At 39.3% G+C, this 22375-nt stretch overlaps 4 protein-coding genes across 9 annotated transcripts; 3 read left to right on the forward strand and 1 right to left on the reverse strand.

Annotated features, from left to right (window-relative positions):
* The first annotated feature begins 520 nt into the window (after positions 1-520).
* Positions 521-8052, forward strand: LOC116176087. Its single transcript, XM_031494556.1, has 18 exons — positions 521-1458; positions 1508-1699; positions 2772-3619; positions 3664-3763; positions 3811-3936; positions 3982-4097; positions 4148-4278; positions 5114-5219; positions 5269-5420; positions 5465-5681; positions 5730-5891; positions 5942-6130; positions 6177-6289; positions 6337-6508; positions 6557-6944; positions 7052-7316; positions 7367-7486; positions 7532-8052. Exons 3-18 carry the CDS (start codon positions 2789-2791, stop codon positions 7689-7691), a joined length of 3348 nt encoding a protein of 1115 aa, XP_031350416.1. The 5' UTR covers positions 521-1458; positions 1508-1699; positions 2772-2788; the 3' UTR covers positions 7692-8052.
* A 63-nt stretch (positions 8053-8115) lies between these two features.
* LOC116176088 (integrator complex subunit 5) lies at positions 8116-15388 on the forward strand. 3 transcript variants are annotated; one of them, XM_031494559.1, is made up of 14 exons: positions 8117-8268; positions 9415-9649; positions 9697-10015; positions 10062-10297; positions 10345-10483; positions 10535-10614; positions 12449-12593; positions 12644-12811; positions 12860-13115; positions 13857-14116; positions 14164-14372; positions 14424-14720; positions 14765-15076; positions 15127-15388. In XM_031494559.1, the coding sequence occupies exons 2-14, from the start codon at positions 9431-9433 to the stop codon at positions 15349-15351; spliced, it is 2865 nt and encodes a 954-aa protein (XP_031350419.1). In that variant the 5' UTR covers positions 8117-8268; positions 9415-9430; the 3' UTR covers positions 15352-15388. The 3 variants fall into 3 exon arrangements, with proteins under 3 accessions (XP_031350420.1, XP_031350419.1, XP_031350418.1); XM_031494560.1 differs by lacking the exon at positions 9415-9649 and having other exon boundaries at positions 8116-8268; positions 9792-10015; XM_031494558.1 differs by lacking the exon at positions 8117-8268 and having other exon boundaries at positions 9298-9649.
* Positions 15389-18307: 2919 nt separating this feature from the next.
* On the forward strand, positions 18308-19194 carry LOC116176387. Its single transcript, XM_031494918.1, has 3 exons — positions 18308-18453; positions 18506-18662; positions 18712-19194. The coding sequence occupies exons 1-3, from the start codon at positions 18398-18400 to the stop codon at positions 19150-19152; spliced, it is 654 nt and encodes a 217-aa protein (XP_031350778.1). The 5' UTR covers positions 18308-18397; the 3' UTR covers positions 19153-19194.
* LOC116176386 lies at positions 19185-22278 on the reverse strand. Of its 4 annotated transcripts, XM_031494913.1 has the most exons (7): positions 21308-21392; positions 21160-21244; positions 20939-21011; positions 20614-20867; positions 19826-20566; positions 19614-19778; positions 19185-19568 (listed from the first exon to the last, which is right to left on the reverse strand). In XM_031494913.1, the coding sequence occupies exons 2-7, from the start codon at positions 21178-21180 to the stop codon at positions 19284-19286; spliced, it is 1539 nt and encodes a 512-aa protein (XP_031350773.1). In that variant the 5' UTR covers positions 21181-21244; positions 21308-21392; the 3' UTR covers positions 19185-19283. The 4 variants fall into 4 exon arrangements, with proteins under 4 accessions (XP_031350773.1, XP_031350776.1, XP_031350774.1 ...); XM_031494916.1 differs by lacking the exons at positions 21160-21244; positions 21308-21392 and adding an exon at positions 22262-22278; XM_031494914.1 differs by lacking the exon at positions 20939-21011 and having other exon boundaries at positions 21144-21244.
* Positions 22279-22375: the final 97 nt, after the last annotated feature.

A 22375-nucleotide genomic window follows, 5' to 3' on the forward strand; every position in this document is an offset into this window, starting at 1 on the left:
GATCCCTGTGTGAATTTGGCCCCCCAATTTTAGGAAGCAAAAAATTTCGTTTTCGAAATGTATCTATGTGCCGGTTTTAAAATTACAATATAATCAAATTTGGGTGGGCCAAATTCATAACTGCCCCCCCCCCCCCCAATTTGACAAACAATTCTTTTTTCATAGAGCACTGATTGCGCCCCGAACACCTTCGATTGTGCCTCCGCCGTTTTTCAGTTTGATTTTTCTTGCGATTATCGAGACCTGAACCTCATTTTAGAGGTCTTACTAGAACAAGGAATGGTTTGTCGAATATATGCTCTCCGAACATAAAGTAGGTACTTTTATATGGAGGTAATAATTTCAACGAACATTATCTTTGCAACCGATAATGATATTTCATAATTATAGTGTTGTTATCAATCACACTTATGGGTTATCATTCACTATTATTAAAAAATAGCCAATAGAAGCAAAGGTATGGTTTGGTTGTTTAGCGACGTTGTCGTTTAACAGTGTTGCTAAGGCATGTCTTCAACAACATAGTTAAGTATGACTTTATAATACCAGCAGTAAGGTTTTCGTTACTACATGAGAGTGGTCAGCTCTCTTTTGTGGCGATGTAAGAGGCGTATACTGAATAGTGCACCTGCTTGTTCGGGGGCCCACATTCATAAGGGACGTGTACGGGTAAGCTACTGCCCCCATACTCACAGGGTACATTAACACATCTGAGCTTCAACCTGTTGAAGTAGTGGCTAAATGAGTCATGTCTCACTATTGCAATTAAGTATGGTTTTTGGTATATGTGGCACAATTGAATATGTTAGCCGCCTCCCACTCACTTGACCAGCATGTCTCTCCCGGGTTCTGATTACATATAGGTCTAGGGATACTTTTTTTGCTTGTTGCGTCTCCTGTAAGGGCCGCCGGTCTGCTACCCGGAGACCTTTGTTCTTTACCTTCTTGGCTCATAGACAATGATACACACCATTTGTCTAGGATGGAGAGAAGGCCTGTAGGGCCTCGTACCCTGTCCTCTTTGCGACTTTCTATGCCATGGGAAAGGTGACAACCTTATGGATGCATTATACAAATTGAGCCACGCAAAATGAGGTGGATGGACGCTGTATGGAACTTTGTATTTGGCATACCTAACTAAAAAATGGCAGGGGGTCGCAAACGATCACAGGAAAAACACCAAATTTAAAAAATGGAGGTAGTATGGCATATTGTATTTGGAATTACTGAAAAACGGCAGCGCCGCAAACTTTCGCACTCTGTCGCTATTGTTTTTCAGCTACATAGACTATCGGCATTGAATAAGCACTTTTCAATGCTATCCGACCAAAAAGTTATTGTAAAACTGATGGATGCGTAGTGAAGATCTCAAGGATCGTTTGGTATTCACTTGTATCAGATTTTGTCCTATGCGTTCCACTTACAAACTGACAGGATTTACACCTTCAAGAATACTTGGTAATGGTTTGCAATCCTTTGGGTATGCTACTGAGCTTGTGATTTTTAGCGTATTTTCCAAAGGGACAGTTTGAGCTAGGAAGCTATTCTGTAAAGAATTTGGCACATTTTTTTCGCTACAGTCCTATAGGTGTGTTTGGCAGTTTCTTTCGCCGTCACAGTGCTGCTAATCGGTCAAGGAACGGTGGTAAAAAAACGCGTCAATAGCAGAACGACCTTTTTAAATTGTGAAAATAATCGTGTAAGTATAATGCTTTTGTGGCATTTAGTCTCAAAATTTTGGAAATAAAATTCAGGTTTCACAGTGTGAAAGGTATGGAATAGTTCACAGCAATGAACGATTCGCTGTTCCTTTCCCAACTATCGTAAGATCTTCTGTAAACTAGGTCACGTAGACGGTATTTCGGTCTAAACACTAAAAATAATGACGGGACACCCTGTATATGTGAATAATTTCAACTTTTGAAGTAAATCTGGGGGGTTATTTACGAAATAATTTCAAGAAAATGCACATCTGGTGCTGATAACAAGGGTGCAGGGATTTCGAAGAGTTGCGCGTTACATATTGGAGAAGTGGCAAGGTTTGGCGCTTTCCGTTGTGATTGGTGATTTATTTGAAAATGTTTAAAGAAGGATTTTATTGTGGAAGTGGTGTTTCCTTAAATATGGGAGAAAACGAGGCTGCTGAGTTTCGCGACGGTTAAAGAGTGTGTAAATTTGTTTACGCTAAAACTCGGGCAGTCGGGCCTATTTGTTTATTTGAAAATACAGTTGGACATTTTTTTTATAACAAACTAAATTTTCTCCCACGACTTAGTCCGCTTAATATTGATGGATATAAATAACGGATACCTAGCCTACAGAATGTAAATTCTAAAGGCATCGGCACGGTATGACGCAAAATATCAGAGTGCGACATCAATTAAAAAAATCCTATACCTAATACGATCGAGCCCAATTGTGAATCTAAACCATCCGGGGATATGTTTTAGAGCATTAAAAAAATTGAAGTAACCCATCCGTCCGTCTGTCCACTCGGAAACTAAATTATACCTACTTATAAAGTTATAGTGTTTTGTGTTGGGTTTTCTGGGCTTATTCCCAGTTCAGTATATTTCCTTCGACATTTGAACCTACTTTCTAGTTAGGATAGGCAAAAGCCATTTTGCAGAAATTTGTCCTGAAATTTTTCTTTCCCCTCCTTTAGGTATGATCTTAGTCCTAGTATGAATTGCAAAAAACATTTAATAGGTCAATGTAGTTGAGTGACCCACATCTTATTTACTATGCCTAGTATTGATCAAACATTACAGCACATCATCGTTCAAAAATGGGCAAAAGTTTAAGCAAGCGTTGCAGCACAAGAAAGAATAAGTTACAAGAAAGCGGTTCCACATTAGATCGCGTAATTAGTCAGGCGTCGATTCAAGACGGCTGTTTCCTGTACAACCTCGCGAATTACAAGAGAGGCGGTGAATTAATCGACGCTTATAACGTGGGCGGCATTGTCGAGGTGGAAAAACTGATCAGGGAACAGTTCGGGCAGTTAATGTATCAGGATGGCAAAGGGCAGATAATCAACCGTGCCGAATATTTGAGATGGAAATTTAGGGATCATCAACAAGTCGTTCTTCCGATCGAGGCCTCGTTGAGCCCTCACGATCCACTTGCGCACTGGACGGATCACGAGGCGTGCTGGCAGATGCAGTACCGTGGGGCGCTAGGTGAAAGTCTTCTGCACGTGTTAATTATGTGCGATAGTAAAATACATACGAAATTAGCGAGGACTCTGATTAGGTGTTTTCCACGTTTAAGTGTTGACATTGTTGAAGGTGAGGAGTATTTAGGCGCAAGCGCTTTGCATTTGGCCATCGCCTATAGCAACAATGAGTTGGTACAGGATTTAATTGAGACGGGTGCTAATGTCAATCAAAGAGCAACGGGCAGCTTCTTCCTTCCAAGGGATCAGCAGAGACTGTGGCCGGCAAAACACACAGATTACGAGGGACTTGCTTATTTAGGCGAATATCCCTTGGCTTGGTCAGCTTGCTGCGCCAATGAAAGTGTCTACAACTTACTCCTCGACAGTGGCGCAAACCCAGATCTGCAAGATAATTTTGGAAATATGATTCTGCACATGGTGGTGGTTTGTGATAAATTGGTGAGTCGGTGATTTACAATGAAAAGTTTATGAGATTTGCACAGGACATGTTCGGGTATGCTTTGAGACATCCAAAGTTGCCTGCCAGCAATGGTATTGTCAATAAATCGGGACTTAGCCCTTTGACGTTAGCCTGTAAGCTTGGTGAGTTTGCGCATTTTGTAATATTTGTAGTTACCCTTTTGTTTTAGGACGAGCCGAAGTTTTTAGGGAAATGTTAGAGCTGTCCTCTAAGGAATTTTGGCGCTACAGCAACATTACTTGTTCCGGATACACTTTAAACGCTTTAGATACTTTACTACCCGATGGACGCACAAGTATAGTATTTCTGTAAAACGAACCGATGAAATATGGTTTTGTAGATTGGAATTCGGCACTTTTCATTATATTGAATGGTACCAAACAAGAGCATTTAAACATGTTGGACGGGGGGATTATTCAACGATTGTTAGAAGAAAAATGGAAAACTTTTGTGCGAGTATGCATACACAGTAGACATAGGAAGTTGCGTTCTATAATGTTTTTTAGAAACAATTTCTGAAACGTTTGCTCATTTTTATTATACATCTTATCCTGTTATCTATGGCGGTCTATTTACGTCCCGAAGATCCAGACGAACCACTTTTACAGGCAACTGATGATGGTGTTGTGATATGCAGGTAACTTTTTCTTTCATTCCTATTAAGGTGTAGAGGGGCCATGTATGCTCTCTATGTCCTAATTCTAATTTCCCCCAGTTCTGGAAAGGGCATTGCTTATAATCACTATAAATAGTAGTGAGCTAATGGTAGGCGTGGTTCATTATTACACTATATCATAGACTATATATATAGAGATCTTAAAAGTATAGTGCTACGAAATAAAAGTCATATTAAGCTTCCTATAACATTTTGTCAATGTCTCCTGATCTCTGGGCCCTCTATAAACTTCTGTCCCCCACCTAAGATACTTCTAGATCTGGGTGCTTTTTAGAGCATTCTAGCGTTGCAGTTTCTAGAACTTTGTAGATTCGCAATGAAGATATGCGCATTCTTTCCCATTTAGAAATTCCTGTGGGCTCTGTAAATCATTCCAAATGCTTTCCAGAGTCTTAGAAGGTTCGTACATTCTATCCTCTTATAGCTTAGGTACTTCTAATGATCTTTATTAGTACCTTTTCTGTGTCCTGGATAATATTAGGCACCTATGGCAATGCTTACTGTAGAGACCTAGATAGCACAAAACCTGCAGGTTTGCATTGGATCATGGAGGGAAACAAGGGGGGCTTAAATGCTGTGGCAAGCCACAAGGTGTGTGGTCTACTCAGAACTTTATATGTCCTTTCCATGGCAATAAGGAATAAATGAAGTAGAGGTTAGGCGTTTTTATGCTTCCCAAAAAATTTTCCACATTCCATAAGTCAGAATCTGGCGCTTACAAGAGTACAAAATAAAATCCACATGATGGCCCCTCTACACCGTGGGAAATTTTTCGTTATTTTACGCATACTTGCAGGTATGTTGCAGAAATTGGCACTATTTTAGCTGTCGTATACTATGTAGTCATTCAACAAGGTGACGAAATAAAAAATCAAGGCTTCTGGACATTTTTGAAGCAACAGGTAAGAACTGGTTCACAATTAAACCCTCCCTTCAATAATATATTTTGAGGTTCACTCTCCCGCAAAGGCGATTTTTCTAATATCCAACTTGCTCATACTGGCCTGTATACCATTTCGTATTTATCGCGATAAGAAAACCGAAGAGGCCATTCTGGCTTTCGCCGTTCCAGGCTCTTGGTTTCTATTAATGTTCTTTGCAGGGTAATTGCTATCTGCACCGGCAAACAACTGACACAATATTTTAGGGCCGTGCGTCTGACTGGTCCATTTGTTACAATGATCTACAGCATGATTACCGGAGACATGTTAACGTTTGGAATCATATACACCATCGTTCTGTTCGGATTTTCGCAATCGTTTTATTTTTTGTACAAGGGTTTTCCAAATTTGAAAAATTCGCTGTATAACAGTTACACATCGACCTGGATGGCTTTGTTCCAAATTACTCTGGGAAATTATGACGTATGCAACAATGCCACCGAGTTGATTTACTTGTAAAGTATCTTTCAGTATCAAGAACTCGCACAAACAACATATCCATCGGTCAGTAAGTCTGTGTTCATAATATTCATGGTTTTTGTGCCAATCTTACTACTTAACATGTTAATTGCTATGATGGGTAACACTTACGCGCACGTAATTGAACAGAGCGAGAAGGAGTATACAAAACAGGCAGGTCTCCCTCCCACCATGTCCACTTCTTAGACTAAGGTTGATTTTAGTGGGCAAAAATTGTTGTGACACTAGAAAGGGCGATTCCACAAGCAGATGCCCACCGTTACTTACAAGAGTATAGTATTTCTTTGGGACCTAGCGAGGATCCTAGCGTGGAGCAAAGAGCTGTCATGGTTATCAAATTGAAAAGTAAAACGAAAGCTAAGCAACGCAAAGGATCCGTAGCCAATTGGAAGGTATGCTGAGGTTATTAACGTTGATGCCTGAGACTGTTTGTTGTAGAGAGTTGGGAAAGTTACGATTAACGCGTTAAGAAAAAGAGGTATGACGGGTGAAGAGCTGCGATGTCAGATGTGGGGAAGAGAATCGATCACTTCTCCTGTGAAAGTGAAAAAGTATGCTCCTTTTGCTAAGTTTATGTGTTATGTCATCATTTGTTTAGAGCTCGCATTGACCCGCTCACAGATCCTCAAGGTCCTAACGTAACGGGAGCATTTGGTGAAGCTTTAACTACAACGCTCGACATAATGGCGTTCACTCACGACCTTGACATTGGTGGAGCCGCTCAGGGTTTAAATTTGGCGAATAACAGCAAACCTGAGCCGGAAAAGAGCGTATATGTTTGGCTTGAGTAACAATAGAAAATTCTTTTAACTTTGCAGGTGAGCATCCAAACCGAAAATAAAGCAATAACTAAGCAGGTGAGAATTAGTAATGAACCACAAGGACCAAGCGCTACGCAACCGCCAATTATATTGCAATGCAATAATCAACCCACCGTGTCTGACGATGTGATAACTACTGATCCATTGCGCGAATTAGTGTTATGCTCAAAGAATTACGAAGCGGAACCAGAAAAGTTAAATCACCTAGCCGTCCAAGCTGCAAATTTATCAGTTACCGAAGAAATAACACTGAAACCACCAGCGGCATCTGGTGTGCAAGCAATTGCGGGAATTTTTACAGGCACAGACACCCTTCTGAAAACAGTTGAGACAATTAAGAAGCGATTTGTTGCTTTAGATCCCAGTGATAGTGAAGAATTTGGAGGTAATTTCCCATTTTTAGCTCTCCAAGCAGATCACTCGCAGATCAGTCTATTTTTTTTATCCCCGGGCACCCGAGTACAATTTTTTTGATATGCAAAATGTTCTTAGATGCACCGTTACTGGGAAAAATATCGAGAACAAGAAGAGCAAAATCTGCTTGTAAAAGGCACTTTTCCGCCAAATCCAAAACGTCCAGCCGTACGACGTTACTAAATTTGCACACAAGTTCCTCAGAAAGTTTGGAGCACGAACATGTTACAGTAGATCTCGACTATGCAGAAGAAAGAATAAGAGAAGTAAGACAATCACAAATGGTAGACAATGAAAATCTGAGGCCTTACAACATTGACGTGGCCGTCGCCAATGATAAACTGTAAGTAGCTTAAGATCAACTAGTGCTTTCATCGTGTACAATCTGATCAGTTCGGTCACCATTTCGGAAACGATGAACATTAAGGAGGAAGGTAGCGGGGTAGAGCTTCAAAGTGGCAACAATGTGGAACGAAAACGAAAGAAAAGAGCAAAAACTGCAAAAGCTAATCGGTACAATACACAATGATAAGTATTCATTTCATGTATCGCTTTCAGGGTGGTGCCCTCTGTTGATGTCGGCAGGAGTTGTTATTCTGCCAATAGAAAGGATCAATCGCCGCCAGAATCTCCAGACCCCTTAGAACCGTGGAGTACAAAAAATATTGCTAATATGAATACAATTCTGGCATGGGAGGACGAACACGACAGTATATAAGTGACATAATTCCTTAGCAACAAACTTTTGATTAATTTTTCGAAATTCTCTGTGAATTCCTAATAATAAAATTGAAATGTCTAAAAAAATAACAGAAAGATTCCTAAAAGAACGATACGAAAAAGATGACCATTATTTTACAGTATATGATCACTATACCCCCAATTACTTCAGTTAAGTGTTAATGCATCTTTCAATTTGACATACTTCGTTTGCCCTTTAGGACCGACTATACCCGGTAAGTTTTACTCGCGCCACGATACCTTGGATTTAACGCAGGCCGATCCGAAACTAGTCGATGCTATAAAGTTGGCCAAAGACAAGTTGCCAAGAGACAAGTATCCATGGCCAGTCACCGAAAGTCACAAGTACCTACCCCTTTTTATATTGTTTTACTTTGTATTTTTTTATTACTACAGTTATGGGTGGTATGAACCCCTTGTGCCACTGGATCGCAATGATTATAGATTCTATTGCCCTGCGAAGACTGCACCTTTTGTTACCCATGAAATCTTGTTGAGATTGGACAAAACTATGCAGAAACCGAAATTTGTTGGTATTCCGTTTAAATTATAAGGTAAGAGATACATACTTATTATGGTTTAAAATTTACTGTGGGAGCAAAATGTATGAGGCTGAGGCTTAATAAAAAAAATACCTATTTCACAGATTTGAACGCTATCACAACTGTGTAACAATATTTGCTGTGTGCAGTGCCATCTTAGACCATATAGTACATGGACTGCTAATTGTAACTAAAATATGGTCAAGGACGTCGCCTGGGTATGTGAGTTTCAGGGTAAACGAGTCTGTTCGAAGTTGTCCGATGAGACACGATTTGAGACTGTCAACCTATAAATTCACAAACGTCAATTAATTAATCGCCTAGATATCCCAAAAAAAGCAAACTTATTCTTATTTGTGAACGTATAGCAAATAATGAAGAGTATATAAAAGCTTCCCGTACTACGCGGTTACTAAATGCTCTTTACGCGATCCGAGTGGTGTTCATACGACCTTAGTTTACCCTGAGATTCATACCCACGACTACAGTGCCCTCTATCCGTGACCACCCATTTTGTATTGAAAGCATAGGGCTAATAGCAGTCCATGTACTATATGGTCTAAGAGTGCCATCCAGTTACTACGCCACCCACAAAACACCTGTCCAGATAGCTCAAAACAAATCAACCTTTAAATTTAGAATCGGAATTATTTTCTTCCAAAAGTTCCAAAGAATTAACTACACAAATTAACACCTCACATAATTCTTGGGCACGAAAAGAAAAATTTCATGAAAACTATCAGAGTCGTATAATGGATTTGAATAAACACAATTAATTGATTGACCATGACAAGAACATATCGTACCGCCTATCAGTCAATATTTTCTTTGATGGTACATACGTTCGGTTACGACGGCGGAAATAAAATTTCATAAAAATCGGTCGAACCGCTTCGGAGGAGTGTGATCGCAAACTGTAAACTGTAATCTTTAAATCCTAAGCGTCTGTTAAATTCTCTCCACGTTACACTTTTTTTGAATCACCCTGAGTAAGATACAATTTATGTTCCCGGTGTCGCACGTTGCGACACATCCAAAATTGTAAACAAGTTCACATAACCTCAAAAAATTTAGTATTGTCGGAAGATGTGTGGCTCAGTCACACGGAAAATATTCAATTTCTTCGAACCTTGACTTTTATTTGAATTAAATTTAAAGCTACCCGTTTAGAATAATGTCCCCTACAATCCGAAACGTTCAGCAACCGGACGTATTACTTGAATTAAAGTCGTTCATCGGAGGGGCTACTCACTCCACGAAACCGAATCACTTCGAATTAACAAAAGCGGCTTTAAACTTATTGAAAACCCTTCCGGCGGCCCGCGATGCTGTATTGGAATACTTCTGCACCGTGTTTAATGTGGCGACACAAAATTTCATAGTTCGCATAGAGGTAGGGTTACGATCGCAATCTGCAGTCCTACGACTCTCTTATTTTAGACTGAAATAGCGACAGGACAGTTGCCGCCTGCAACTGAAGACGATGAGGCGATTATATCGGAAATTCATGGTGTAATTTGTAATTTTGTGTCTAGTAATGCTGAGGCATGGGCTCCGATTATTAGTACATGGTCATTAGAATTACTGGGCGAGTTGTCTACACGATACGCGGGACGAGCTCATGTTTCTACTAGTGTTAACGAAACTCTTCAGCTGTGGATGAGTTGTCGAGCAACACGAACTCTCATCGACATTACCACACAATGCCTCTCTTCGCATATACATTCGGATACAGAGGCTTGTATCAATGCTTTATTAGGTTTGTGGTCGACTCTTTAAAATTTCCACAACTTAGAGATTTTTAGATACATCTGTGAAACACTCTCCCAACTTCGATTGGGTGGTCGCACATGTCGGTAGTTGCTTTCCAACGACAGTCATTACAAGAGTGTTGTCATGCGGATTAAAAGATTTCTGCCAAAATAAATCTTACGAGCAAGGAAGCCAATCGCCTAAACTAAAGTCAGTTGTCGGTATTTTGGGACATCTAGCTGGAAGTCACTGTGAAGATATTCATACTGCACTGCTCGATCTGTTTAACGTAAGCGCGAATTAGGGGTGTTCACAATTTTTGCATTCGTGTTTTAGTGGAGCTTGAAGCCATTGTCGCCCGGAGATCAGGAAGATTGTAAGTTGCAGAAGAAGGCAACCGTACCGTTTCTGCTGCAGTTGGCGTATCTATCACCTACAATTTTGGTAGCGATTTCAAAGGACATTTGTGAGACACGTGAGTTTTCGCAAGGAATTTCTATTTCATAATGGAGGTTTAATTTTGTAGTGACTCTCTCTGCCGTAACGCAACTATGCAGGTTTATTGATGACTGGTGTAAATACTTTGGGTCACCTGATGCCTTAAAGGTAATTTATTGTCTAATATTGAATTAACACTACCTTCTTGCTGAAAGAAGTACAATCATGTTTACTTAAATTTAATGTGAAATAGTGCATTTTTGATTGTATAAGCACTAGTATCCCTAGGTAGGTTTTGGTGCCTGACTGTTAACAATTGGTTCGGATTATGCACCAAGGGGGGAGTCACTTTTGCAGAAAGTAATGACAAAAGAAACAATTGCTTTCGTTTACCAAACACTTTGTATTTATTTTGCACCTAAGGGGTGGTCCATTAATCAAGTTTTTAGCAATTTTGTAAACCCCCTACCCCTGGTGATTCGTGGTGGGGTTGGGGTTTAAGACTCCTCCCCCCACCCCATCACGTGTATTTTTGTAGTATGTACATCTTAAAAAATTTCAGTATGTTATTTTTATATACAGGTAAGTACCTATTTAATTTAATTATGGAAAATGAAGGAGTGATAAAAATTTCCAGACAGACAGAGACATTAAGGTTGCAGGTTTAGAAATTGTGCATTTTAGCGAAATAATAAATACACGTGATTATCTCGCTACACTCCTCCACCCTTCTGATTTTTTGAGTCCCCTTCCCCGCCAGCGTCATGTTTGTTCGGAAAGCTACCTTCAATATTTGTGGAGTGATTTTCAGCAAACTTAGGCAAAAGTTGGGTGTGTTATGAAGGCATGATTTGTGGGTCAAAACGTTAGATGCAAAGATACACAAAGGTCATGTGCGATTGAAATTTTTTCAACGAAAATTGTACAGGGTGTCAATGCCAACATTACTATTTTAAATACATACAACACCCTGTATATTATTATATTTTTGAATTTCTCAAAACATATCTCTTATAATGTCTATCTTCAATGATTTCGATGATTTTTGATAGGGCGCTTTGATTTGATTTGAGGAATTGAATAATTGCTGGGTGTAACGCAATCAGAAATGATCCTGGTGTTTTTAAAAAAGTTCGTGAGTCAACGAGGAGATTGGATTCTTGGCTACTGGTAGCCATTTTTTTTATTGCTATCAGCTGCCTTAGTTACCATGGATACAATAAACAAAACAAAATTCCATGGCCTACTATTTAAAAACCGTAAAAAATAAGGTATGGTTGATATACAAAAAGGTGGAGAAATTCGTGGTTCAATATTTAGAAAATATATGAAATCTAGCATGCCGTGTGCGGTGTCTGTTATGTTATACTTTTTTTGTATATCAACCATATGCATATTTTATGTTCTCGTACAGAAAAATGATTACTCTTTTCAAAAATCTTAAAAAAATATAGACATTAAATCAATTACCGGTTTGACCGGAAGCGATACCACAAATTTCAATATGTCCTTGGATAGATCGCATACAAAATTATATTTGACGATTTTTTCGAATCTCTTCAAATAAAAAAGAAGATCCCCTTATGTCGAACACACTGTATAATGTGGTGATAGGATCATAACGTTTACTTCAAGGTTTCAAACGTTTGATGCAAAAGATCCGAGATATTCTATCATTTCTACATTTTATTGTAACCATTAATTATTAAATTCTGACCATCCATTGTTGTCATTTTTAATAAATAACGACACAAAAGAAAGTCGTCCACAAAGTACAAAAAAAAGCATTATAAAATAAATGCTACAACAGATTTTAGAAATCTATTTGTCTTGGTTCCCCATGGCATTGGAGTCCGGTTCGAGATTGAACAATTTGATTTCTGTGGTAAATTCTTGCACAATCTCTGAGGCCATGTAATCCTCAAAGGGATACTACGAGTACCCCAGGTCGGCAGTGCAGAAGCTTGATTTAACCAATTACAAGCTCGTCCTCATTTTTTAGGAAATCATAATCAACCTAATCATAAAGTGTGAAATAGGAGGAGTACAAATCATAAACATCTTCCTGGATTGTATTCTAATCGAGAATGTTTCCATCGCTAATACAATGAAGAACAGTATACAAAAGTGCGCGCAGGAAATGCTCGGTTTGTTTTCCAATGAATTTTCTAACTGTAGAATAATAATTTGCGTATAGAACATCTACTTCAAGAAATCGATTCCTTGGTACGGGCACAATCTCAACATCCTAACACCGTCATAAACATTCTCGACTCGTTCATCCGCGAAGTGGCCGAATTAGACGAGATTCTCACCTCCACACAGTTGAAAGCTAGCACCGCTGCGAAAATAATAACATTTATTGGTAAGTTTCTAGACGCATCGCTGGTAAATCACAAACGATTCCGCTCAGGTCACAATAATCCGTCGGTCTTGGTGAAATCTTGCGCGCATCTGTTCAAAAATGCGACCACGAGCGAGCACTTGGCCTCGTTGGTTTACATTTTGACCAACGAGTTATTGGACAAGACGCGAGATCCCTACTGCGAAAAAGGGGGCCATTTTGCTGTGATATTGCACCAAGTTGTGACACAGGCTGAAGAAATGCCAGATGGTTCCAAGGAAGAAGCTTACTTGCAATTAATTAAGAATTTGTTAATACTTTTACGGTGAGTGGATGAAAGCGGGTATGCTTTCCTAATACTGCCAGTCAAAGTGTTTTGGGCTAATTTGAAACTAGTTTTTCTCTTCTTTTTAAATGTAATCATTGAATAAGCACTTTAAAGAAGTATAACTACATAGGAAAACCTGAAATTGGTGTAAGGTGTGTTGCATACACTGCAAAGTGGTTAATTACCACAAATATTGAAAATAATGACTATTTTAAACAGGGAAACCAGTTATATTTAGGGTCCTTTGTTTTCCTTGTTTATCAGAGTTGAACGGTGTTGTCATATTTACCAGATCCTTATATGGAGCTAGGTAAAGTTTGATTGTTAATTATGTAAAGATAATGGTCCTTAGAACATTGAAGAATTGTTTTCTTATTAGATTAAACTACATTTTTTACTTTATTTATTGTTCCTTATGATCTTACATTTCATATCGATCCTCCCTTACATAATATGGATATTGGCACTGAATAAAAGCTTATTCAATATTTTAATCTAGTTTATTCAAACTCAAAGCGCTTGCCAAAAATCTGGCAACGTTGGAATTTTAAAGAAGTAAAGAAATCTGCAAAGACGGTAACTAGCTTTAAATTTGTGGTTCACTTTCCCCCACAACAGAGGGACGACAGAATCCTGGGCAGATTTTCTCATTTCATCAGTTAACACGGGGTGCTTATTCAATGATGTAATGCATGAGAATTTTGTGATCAAACTGAGCTTAATTGTTGTATGGTACAGCTGGGAAAAAAGTGAACAGTTTCCACTATTACACTCGAACGTTATTTGGAGAGCAGTCCACTTCAATATCATTAATTTAACCAAACTGTTCGGGTCGAAGGACTACAACCTCGAAGTGCAACATGCCGTGGCAGAGTTACTGGATTTTTTAAGACTGCCTTCGCTAGACGGGATCAATTCCTATCCCATCCCTCTGCAGGCGGTTTTGAACTTAACTTCTGGAGCGGTGAGGTACTTCTTTCGCTGTTGTAGCGAATCAGGTGGGTTTACACTTAATGTATCGGTGTAGCATTTTTACCTTTGATAGATGTAAAGAAGTTTTTGGGTCTCGGCCGAATTAAAAACGTGCTGAAACGAGTGGTGTTGCACTCAAAAGCCGCGAAAATGTTGGCGCTGCGCGAGTTATTAGAAGGTGCGCTCTTTTCCGATACCAAAATGTTATTCGGTGCCAAAGCGGAATCGTCCTTGAAACCGGATGACTTTGAAAAGTTACTGATTGAACAAAACAGAAAGAATGTAAGCATTTCCTCGTATAGATGGCGCTTTAACCGGCCGATTAAATTGTAGAGTAAATCCATAGTTTTAACAAAGAACTCGTCAGTGTTGCATGGCGGTGTCATCGGGAATGGTCGAAAGAAGTCCATCTCTTCTGCAGAACTTTCAAAGGAAGCTATCTCAGACAATACTGAGCAATTTCTCAGGACCCTTAAGGCGTGTTGCACCGTACCAGTAGGTGATGATGATACTGCAGGTGTCGACGTCTCAGTTGATAGCTTAACTTCTGTTTCATTATTGCTTGTACAATTTGTTAGCCCTGATGTTATGTATAATGGCTTACCGTGGCCAGAAGAAGAATTTTGCAAGGTATGTTTTCTTTTAGGATTTATGATATTTACATCCTTTTCTAGGTCACAATCGAACGCGACTTTTACATACGAAGGTTATTTAACGACACACCTTTACTATGGGACTTGTTGACATTTGTCGCAATGTACCGACCTACCCTATGCTACTGTTCGGTCTTGCTACGCGCAATCACGGCGACGCTCATTCACCAGTGGAACAGCATAGGCGATCAAACTCACTTGGTCGATCCATCAAAGTACAAAGCAATGTTGGACACAACAACGAAAGTACTCGACGTGATGGCGCTCGGACAATTACTACCTCCTCCCTTGTCGAGCATACGCGACGTAATTCCCTACGTTAAATGCTCTGAGGTACGTAAAGCAGTGGACGTGTCCTCGGGTGTTTAAGCGACTTATTACAGATCGTTCAGATTTTACGAGATTGCGTGTGGAATTATATGCGCGACAACGTACCGTCGCCCGCTCTGTTTAATTGTGATAGCTCTGGAATGGTCTGGCGCGATCCGACTACGGCGAGACCTCCGGAGATATATACGACGACGCTTCGTATTATAATGCAACAAAATATCGAAACCGTGGGACACTTATATTGTCATATGTTTATTAAAATACCATCCAATGAGTAATCCGGTTCTTTAAAATACAATTTACTTTTTCGAAGAATCAAAATGCTTAACTTTTCTCAGGTCAAAACAGCAAACAGATTCACAGTACAGGTAAGTACTGGTCCTGGTCGTTTTGGTAATATATCTGTTTATGCTGCCGAATCTACAACTAAATATTTTTGATGTACGTCTCCATTTTTCGATAAACGTTTGTGAGTAGAGTAAAATATAACTTCGAAGTTGTATAACGTTTATTATAGCCATAAGAAAATTATAATAAACGTTATACAACTTCGAAGTTATATTTTACTCTACTCTACAACTAAAATTAATGTAATTAATATTTCTGTCTGCTTCTCTTACATCGATGCGTACGTTACTTCTTTGACACGGAACAATACACATGTTTCTCTCTCGCGCGCTACTTAATATTGCAACAACCTCCCTGTAAAAGAGAAGGACGCAGTGTAACAGCTGTTGTAATATACGCATCCATGTAAAAGAAAGTGCCCCATCCCTACGCCCAGCCTCACCAGCTGCGTAACTCATCAGCCGCCACTGGTGCTTACCTTGGTTATTAGCTGAAACCTGAAATAAATGGGCAAGAATAGAAAAATCTGACATGAAAACTACCTGGATCACACTTTGGACTCGAATAAACACACAATTGGTTGACAATCACAAATTTATTTCGAAACACATGAAAGAATTAAAACAAAATCCCTGAAAGACAGGCGTAGAAATCCTATTTGGACATTACCCCGCACGCAGGCGGTCGGCAATTAAAGTAAGAAATTTAAATTTTTTACAGTTTTTTTTCTTATGGTGGGTTTATACCACTGAAATATGGTTATAGTGGAACGCGCGCTTTCTATCATTCTCTAAACGCTTTTATCATTATTGCTGTGGCCCGGCGAAACAAAACCATTCACAAAAAATAATTGCAATTCCCCACATTAGGTGAGGAAATAAAAATGCTGTGACCCTTGAACTTATAGGGCAAACACAACAGTTCTTAGCTCCATAATGAAATTTCTCTCAATACACATCCGCGCCCTCGGCACAACAAGATAAAATCCGACTTTAAATTCCTGATTCCAAGCAAACAATTGTCAAGATCAAACTCGTTAACTTCCAAAAAGGTCATTTACCAAATTTTGAAAGCACTTGAAATGAACTAGTGGGCGCGGATAAACGAAATTAAACGTAATTGAACATGAGAAATCTCTCTTCGTCGTTAAAGGGATCGAATAAACACACAACTTGCATGATATTACAATAATATTTATTCTACGACCACAAATGAAATTAAACATCAAATCCTAATTAACAAACTTCTGAATTCCAGTATTTTAAAGATCAACCACTTTCACTACCTACACCATAATCTCAAAATTTCAGGAACCTCGCCAATCACTAATAGCTTTGATAAACACAGCTTCGAAAGAACGCGTTAAAAATGTCCCCAAACTTGCATCTTCGTTATCAGCACCAGAAGTGCATTTCCTTGAAATTAATTAACTTTTGCCTAATAAATACTCATCGGAAAAACAAATACGGAAATACAAATTCAAATGAAACGAAGTATCTATTCTCCCAGACTTACTTAACAAATTGAAATACTCTCATGTACAGGATGTCTCATCATTATTTTTGGTGTTTAGGCCAAAATGACGTTATTTACACAAAAAAATTCTTTTCTTGTGTTATATTTTCCTGCTACAAATTCATCTTTAAAAAATTGTATCAGGGTCACATAAATGCAAGAAGGCGTAAAATTCTAATTGACAGACACGTTCACAGATTTTCCTGATGCAAATTTTTCTTCTAATACTGAGATCAAGCTCATGGAAAAGTAAGAAGGTGTAAATTTACTGACAGACACCTTGTTGATGGTATGTTCTCGTGATTGTTATAAATAATAATTCTTATATCAGGGCCAGATCACGAAAATGTAAGAAGGTGAGACACTTATTAATAATGTCAGCTTATGTAGGTAGAAATTATCATACAAGCAATCGAGCAATGAACTAATGGTTCACGAACTGGCTACTACACCATTGACTTAATTTTTTATTCAATGCTACTACTGATTTTGCCCACTTGTGCTGTGTATTATCTTTTTGAGTTCGGTCAGAAAATCGAAAAAAAATCGCTCAGATTCACGGTATGTTCACATACTTATCTCCTCCTTTATGTTTTCCTGATGGAAATTTCACCTTTTAAAAATGGTATCAGGTATCACAGCATTAGGTACTCAAAGAAACTGTACAATTTAAATCTTGTGTAGTATGTTCTCCTGATACAAACTTCAAAAACACAGAAATTTTAACAGTCATGGATTGAATTAATTTTTCTGATAAACAGAAAAGCATGTAGGTATAAAATTGTCCTGTTATGTGCTCTTGATACAAATATTTTTTATTCAAGGTATCAGGATCTTAAAAATCTTGAAGGTAAATGCAAAAGGATGTAAAATCTATTGGGACAGAACATAACTCATGAGGCTGTTCTCCTGATCAATATTTTTAAACTATTGATATCAGGACAACAAGAAATAAACCGCATGTAAATCTGTTCTAGAAAAGTAACAGAGGGGTGTAACCCTATATGGGGTCATTCATTCAATTTATTTTAATAAAAATACCCGCTGTTTTACCTTGTGGTATTTTAGCAGGGTTCCTCTAGTGTGGTTTTTGATTTTCATACAATTTTAGATTTTTCTAAATTATTGAAACCTATATGGGGTCATTGGATTTGACCCATGTTCAATCGGCTTGTTGAACCGAAAACTCTTCGATGTTTCAATGACATGGCATGGCTGGCGGTCTTTACAAAAATACAAGACAGAGTAAGTTTGATTGATAAATTCTCCTGGTACATACTTGTTATATTAGGAGCGCAGAAACACCTTCTAACTAGAAAAATGGAATAACTAGATTCCTTTTAGTAGGTTTTGTTTTTCCAACATGACAGTTTTTGTTTTTTACTTTTGACGGTTTCAAAATTTCACCATCAAAATTTCTGTAGCTTAAATTAGAGCTGGATCAAAATTCTAAATTTAACAATGACTACAGTATTAGATAAATTAAAAAGTCTGGTAAACCAAGTTGAGGACAATGGGTATGTGTTATCTTTCACTTTTGGGACAAAAGATCATTCCACTAATTTTTAGCTGCCGTTCATCTCCATGCACTCCGGTTTGCAGTCCCACTGATTTTCCGTACCTTCAAGTGTGTATGCTTGATCCGCCATGCACGGTCGTACCAACCGAACCGAAATATGTTAAGCCCTTATGTTTGCCTAACGCGCCACCACCTCCTACCGTTTTGGTTTGAACTACTTTTAAATGCTCGATCCGCAACAATGTGCCTTTTTCAGGTAGTCGACCCTGAAACAGAGTACAAAAATCGTAGATCGAATTTTTATAATTACCACAACGTGGATTACCACAGAAAACAAACCAATCCCGACTGCGAGCAACCCAAAAGTAACCGCCCAGTAAAAAATCCCAGGTGTAGCCAAAAGCTCGCCTGCGAATGCGATCCAAACGCCGGATGTCCGACCGGCTTTAAGCCGTGCCAAATCAAACTTTGTCCACCGGCCGGTTGTCATCCCCTGGGTACGTGGAGAGCAACTGTACAGCCATGCCCGCCTAAACCCTCGAAAGGTTCGAGCATCAAGTATGAACCTGGGGAGTGTACGAGACCGTGCTGTTTGCATTGGAAACCGAAAGGTGGCCTTTGCAAGTATGACAAACCCTGCAAGGCTCATTGTTACGATCATCCTTTTGGAGTAAAACCTTCTGGAAAACCTTGTTAATTTATGTTTAATTAAAAAATCAAACAGATCACTATTTTTCAACTCTTTCGCTGGATTTTTTGGTTTTGGTTATTTTATTACAAAGACGAATATTATACAGAAATTATCACAATTGCAGTATAGCTTAAAGTTTACAAAACGTTATCATCGTGCAAGTTAATGTTTAAATTGTTAAATTGTTTGTCGGTTAACATTTTCCACTTGTAGCCTAATATTTGAGAAATCTCCTTCTCGACAGCCTCAAAAGACCTGCTGTTTGTCTTCAACCAGATATAAAGCTCGTCTTCCCATTCGGAATTTTGGGACCAATCGCAACGTTTAATCACCGCATTACTTCGCACGTGCAAGTAACGCAAGTTTCTCGCCGTGAAGGCGATGAGCAGTAACGTTGCCGTCGAAACCCGCTCGTTGATGATCTACAAATCTTTGATGTATTGGAGTTTTCGTGACGCTAAACCTACCAGAACTTTCAAAGAAGTGCACTGTCGACAGAGGAGCAGTAACGTGCAGTCGATCCTCTCGTGGAACGACTTAGACCGATAGTATCTGGGGCGATTCTTGTGACCGTATATGGTTAAAGTCTTCCGGTACAGTTCTACAGCATTGATCAGCTGCAAGGTTTGGGTCTGAAAGGAATATCGACAATCGGCACATTTTCAAATTGACAACTTACAGTGTGAGGCGAATCGTACAAGATTGACTTTACAGGTGCGCCATCCTGCCATATTAGTTGCCGATCTTTATTGCACTGTAACTCTAAATGGATGCACAACTTCGGATTGTTCCTGTGACAGTTCTTCCATATTTTCGCCGGGACAGGTTTAATTGTAAAGTCGCTCGGTGTGTAGCGATTTTGGAAAATGTGGAGGTGCCTCAATTTAGTGTAACCGAGCAACTCCACCATGTCTTCCCCCAAGTTTTGCGGACTAATTACTAGCACCTGTAGGTTTAAAAAAATGCCGACGTGCAAGATTTGGTACTGCACTCTCGTGGTGTTCACTAGGACTATCGATTGTAGGGTGAGATAGCAAGTTTCGCAAACACCGTCTAGTAAATACTGGGCTTCTTGGGGATCGAGCATCAGGTCTATGAGTTCAATTTTTTTCAGTTTTCTTAAGTTGCTCATGAGGCGCTTGAGGGCGTCAAGCAGTTTTCCTCCGGTCCCAAACAGACGTATGCGCTCCGTTTCGTCTCTGTTGGCCATATTGCATGGGAAAGTGAATTTTAAGCTTCGCACGTTTGTTCCCACCCCACTTTTAACAATATCTCGCGCTTTTTGTTCTGTGTACCACGATATCATGTTCATGAATTCGTAGAGATTGTAAAAGTTGAGCATTGGATCCAACGTCAGATGTTTGAAGTATTTACCTACTTGTGCAAGACAAGCTTGTGTCCGCAGATGATCTAAAACATACTGAATTTCTACGCAATTAAACCTAGCCTGGCACGCTGCGTATTCACCTGCCACCCCGAGTAATAATTAAATCTTCCACGGGTCAACGTGGAGTCTTCCAGTACGAACTGGGCCCAAACTTCGGGCAAGTAAAATGCGCGATACCATCCGCGACACACTAGACTGCAGTAGTATTTTTGCCTGATTGACAGGTAGGAAAAGATTTTCCCCAAGAGTATATCGGGAAGTTGCGACCAGGCGGAATTGCAAATTTCTCCGTCTGTTTCATCTTCGTCCTCATTGTCCAAATCAATGTACACCGCTAAATTATTACGGTTTTAGATACTTGATAAAACATATATGGCAGATAGGTAATGTTTTGGCGAAAGCTACCTGTATCATCAGTTGCGCAATCATCATGCATGTTTATCCATTTCTCCGATGGAAATGACGGTTCATCATTCACCTATAGGTACACATGCTTTAATGTTTACATCGGCAATAATATATTATTAGTCACATAACAGTTGCATCGGTATTATTAGTATAAACATACAGAAGCTTTGAGCATCGAGCAATTCACACCATTAATCGATACCTTTCTCCTCACTAACCTTCCAACAGGCTTTTTTCATTGTCTTTAACACAAACTTAGACTTAGATGTTTTCGTTTTAAGACTAGTTCCAAAAATAAGGTGTCTATAAATAAAGCGGACATGTGATGTTATTTAAATTCAAATTCAATCAACTTGGTTTACTTACATAGGTGGGTTTTTCTTATTTTAATACGGTCCGTGTAAATAACAAATTTGTCTAACAAAACAAGTGAGCTGCGAGTATAATTAAGTTGCTCAGGCATAAACTGTGTGACCTCATTATTGGTACAAATTATTTTAAAATGTTACGGATTTAGTACCTGGTAGACTTTCATTTGCGATGCGCGCTTATTGCAATAAAATGTAAGTTTAAAAGTACACCCCATCTATAATATGTTCTGACATACTTAATTATTCTTTTAATTTTACATAAATGCATCAGGTGCATCTTTTTTGAAGTGTTTGCCAAGGCGCGTTGCTTATTGTTTACAAACGCACTTCAAACAATGCCGAACTACCACCTCCAGATGTGATACCGGAACGATGGCGACCCTAGGATCCCTCGCAGCGACTTGCCCATAGGTTCGTGGAGCACCGCAACTTTGGGTGCTCCAAAACCTCAAGGCTTTTTCTTAAACTGCCCTCAGCCAGACCCTGGAGTGCTTCCCTCCGATCTGAGACGCTTGGTCCCTGACGTCGGGTTGCTCCCCTGAGCCAACGGCCCAGACACAGCTTTAGGCTTTGGCGCTTGACTCGAACTTTTACCCTCGAGCCGGCACTTCGTGGCCATCGCTTTCTGTGCGCCAGTCATGGGCGCCGCTACTAAAGGGCAAGGGGGGCCCGGGCCCCTCCCTGGGATTTGAGAAATCACTTAATCCCTTTTAGAAAATGTTGAAAGCTCACAATAAAACCAGAACACAGCCACCTTTTTCTGTCCCATCGCGCCTGTTCGGTGACAAAGCAAAAGTAGGTAAACCTTTTATAACCTTATTGAGTTACCTCAATGTCCATAAAGTTGCTATACTTATTGTATAGACTATAGAGATTAAATTAACCGAAGACCGCAGGGTGGCGTTTTGTTTTGAAAAAACATCAATGACAATATTATCATGTCACTTACATATTTCGGTTCGGCGCTTTTTAGCGCATTTTCCAAAAGGGAAACGAACGCTATTATCCGCACTTTCTCCGTCTTTACCATTACTAGTCCTCCACTTTAAGCTTTTTCGTTGTG

This window comes from Photinus pyralis, unplaced genomic scaffold (genome assembly GCF_008802855.1).
Source record: "Photinus pyralis isolate 1611_PpyrPB1 unplaced genomic scaffold, Ppyr1.3 Ppyr1.4_LG7, whole genome shotgun sequence".
In the NCBI taxonomy this organism is placed as follows: Eukaryota; Metazoa; Arthropoda; class Insecta; order Coleoptera; family Lampyridae; genus Photinus; species Photinus pyralis.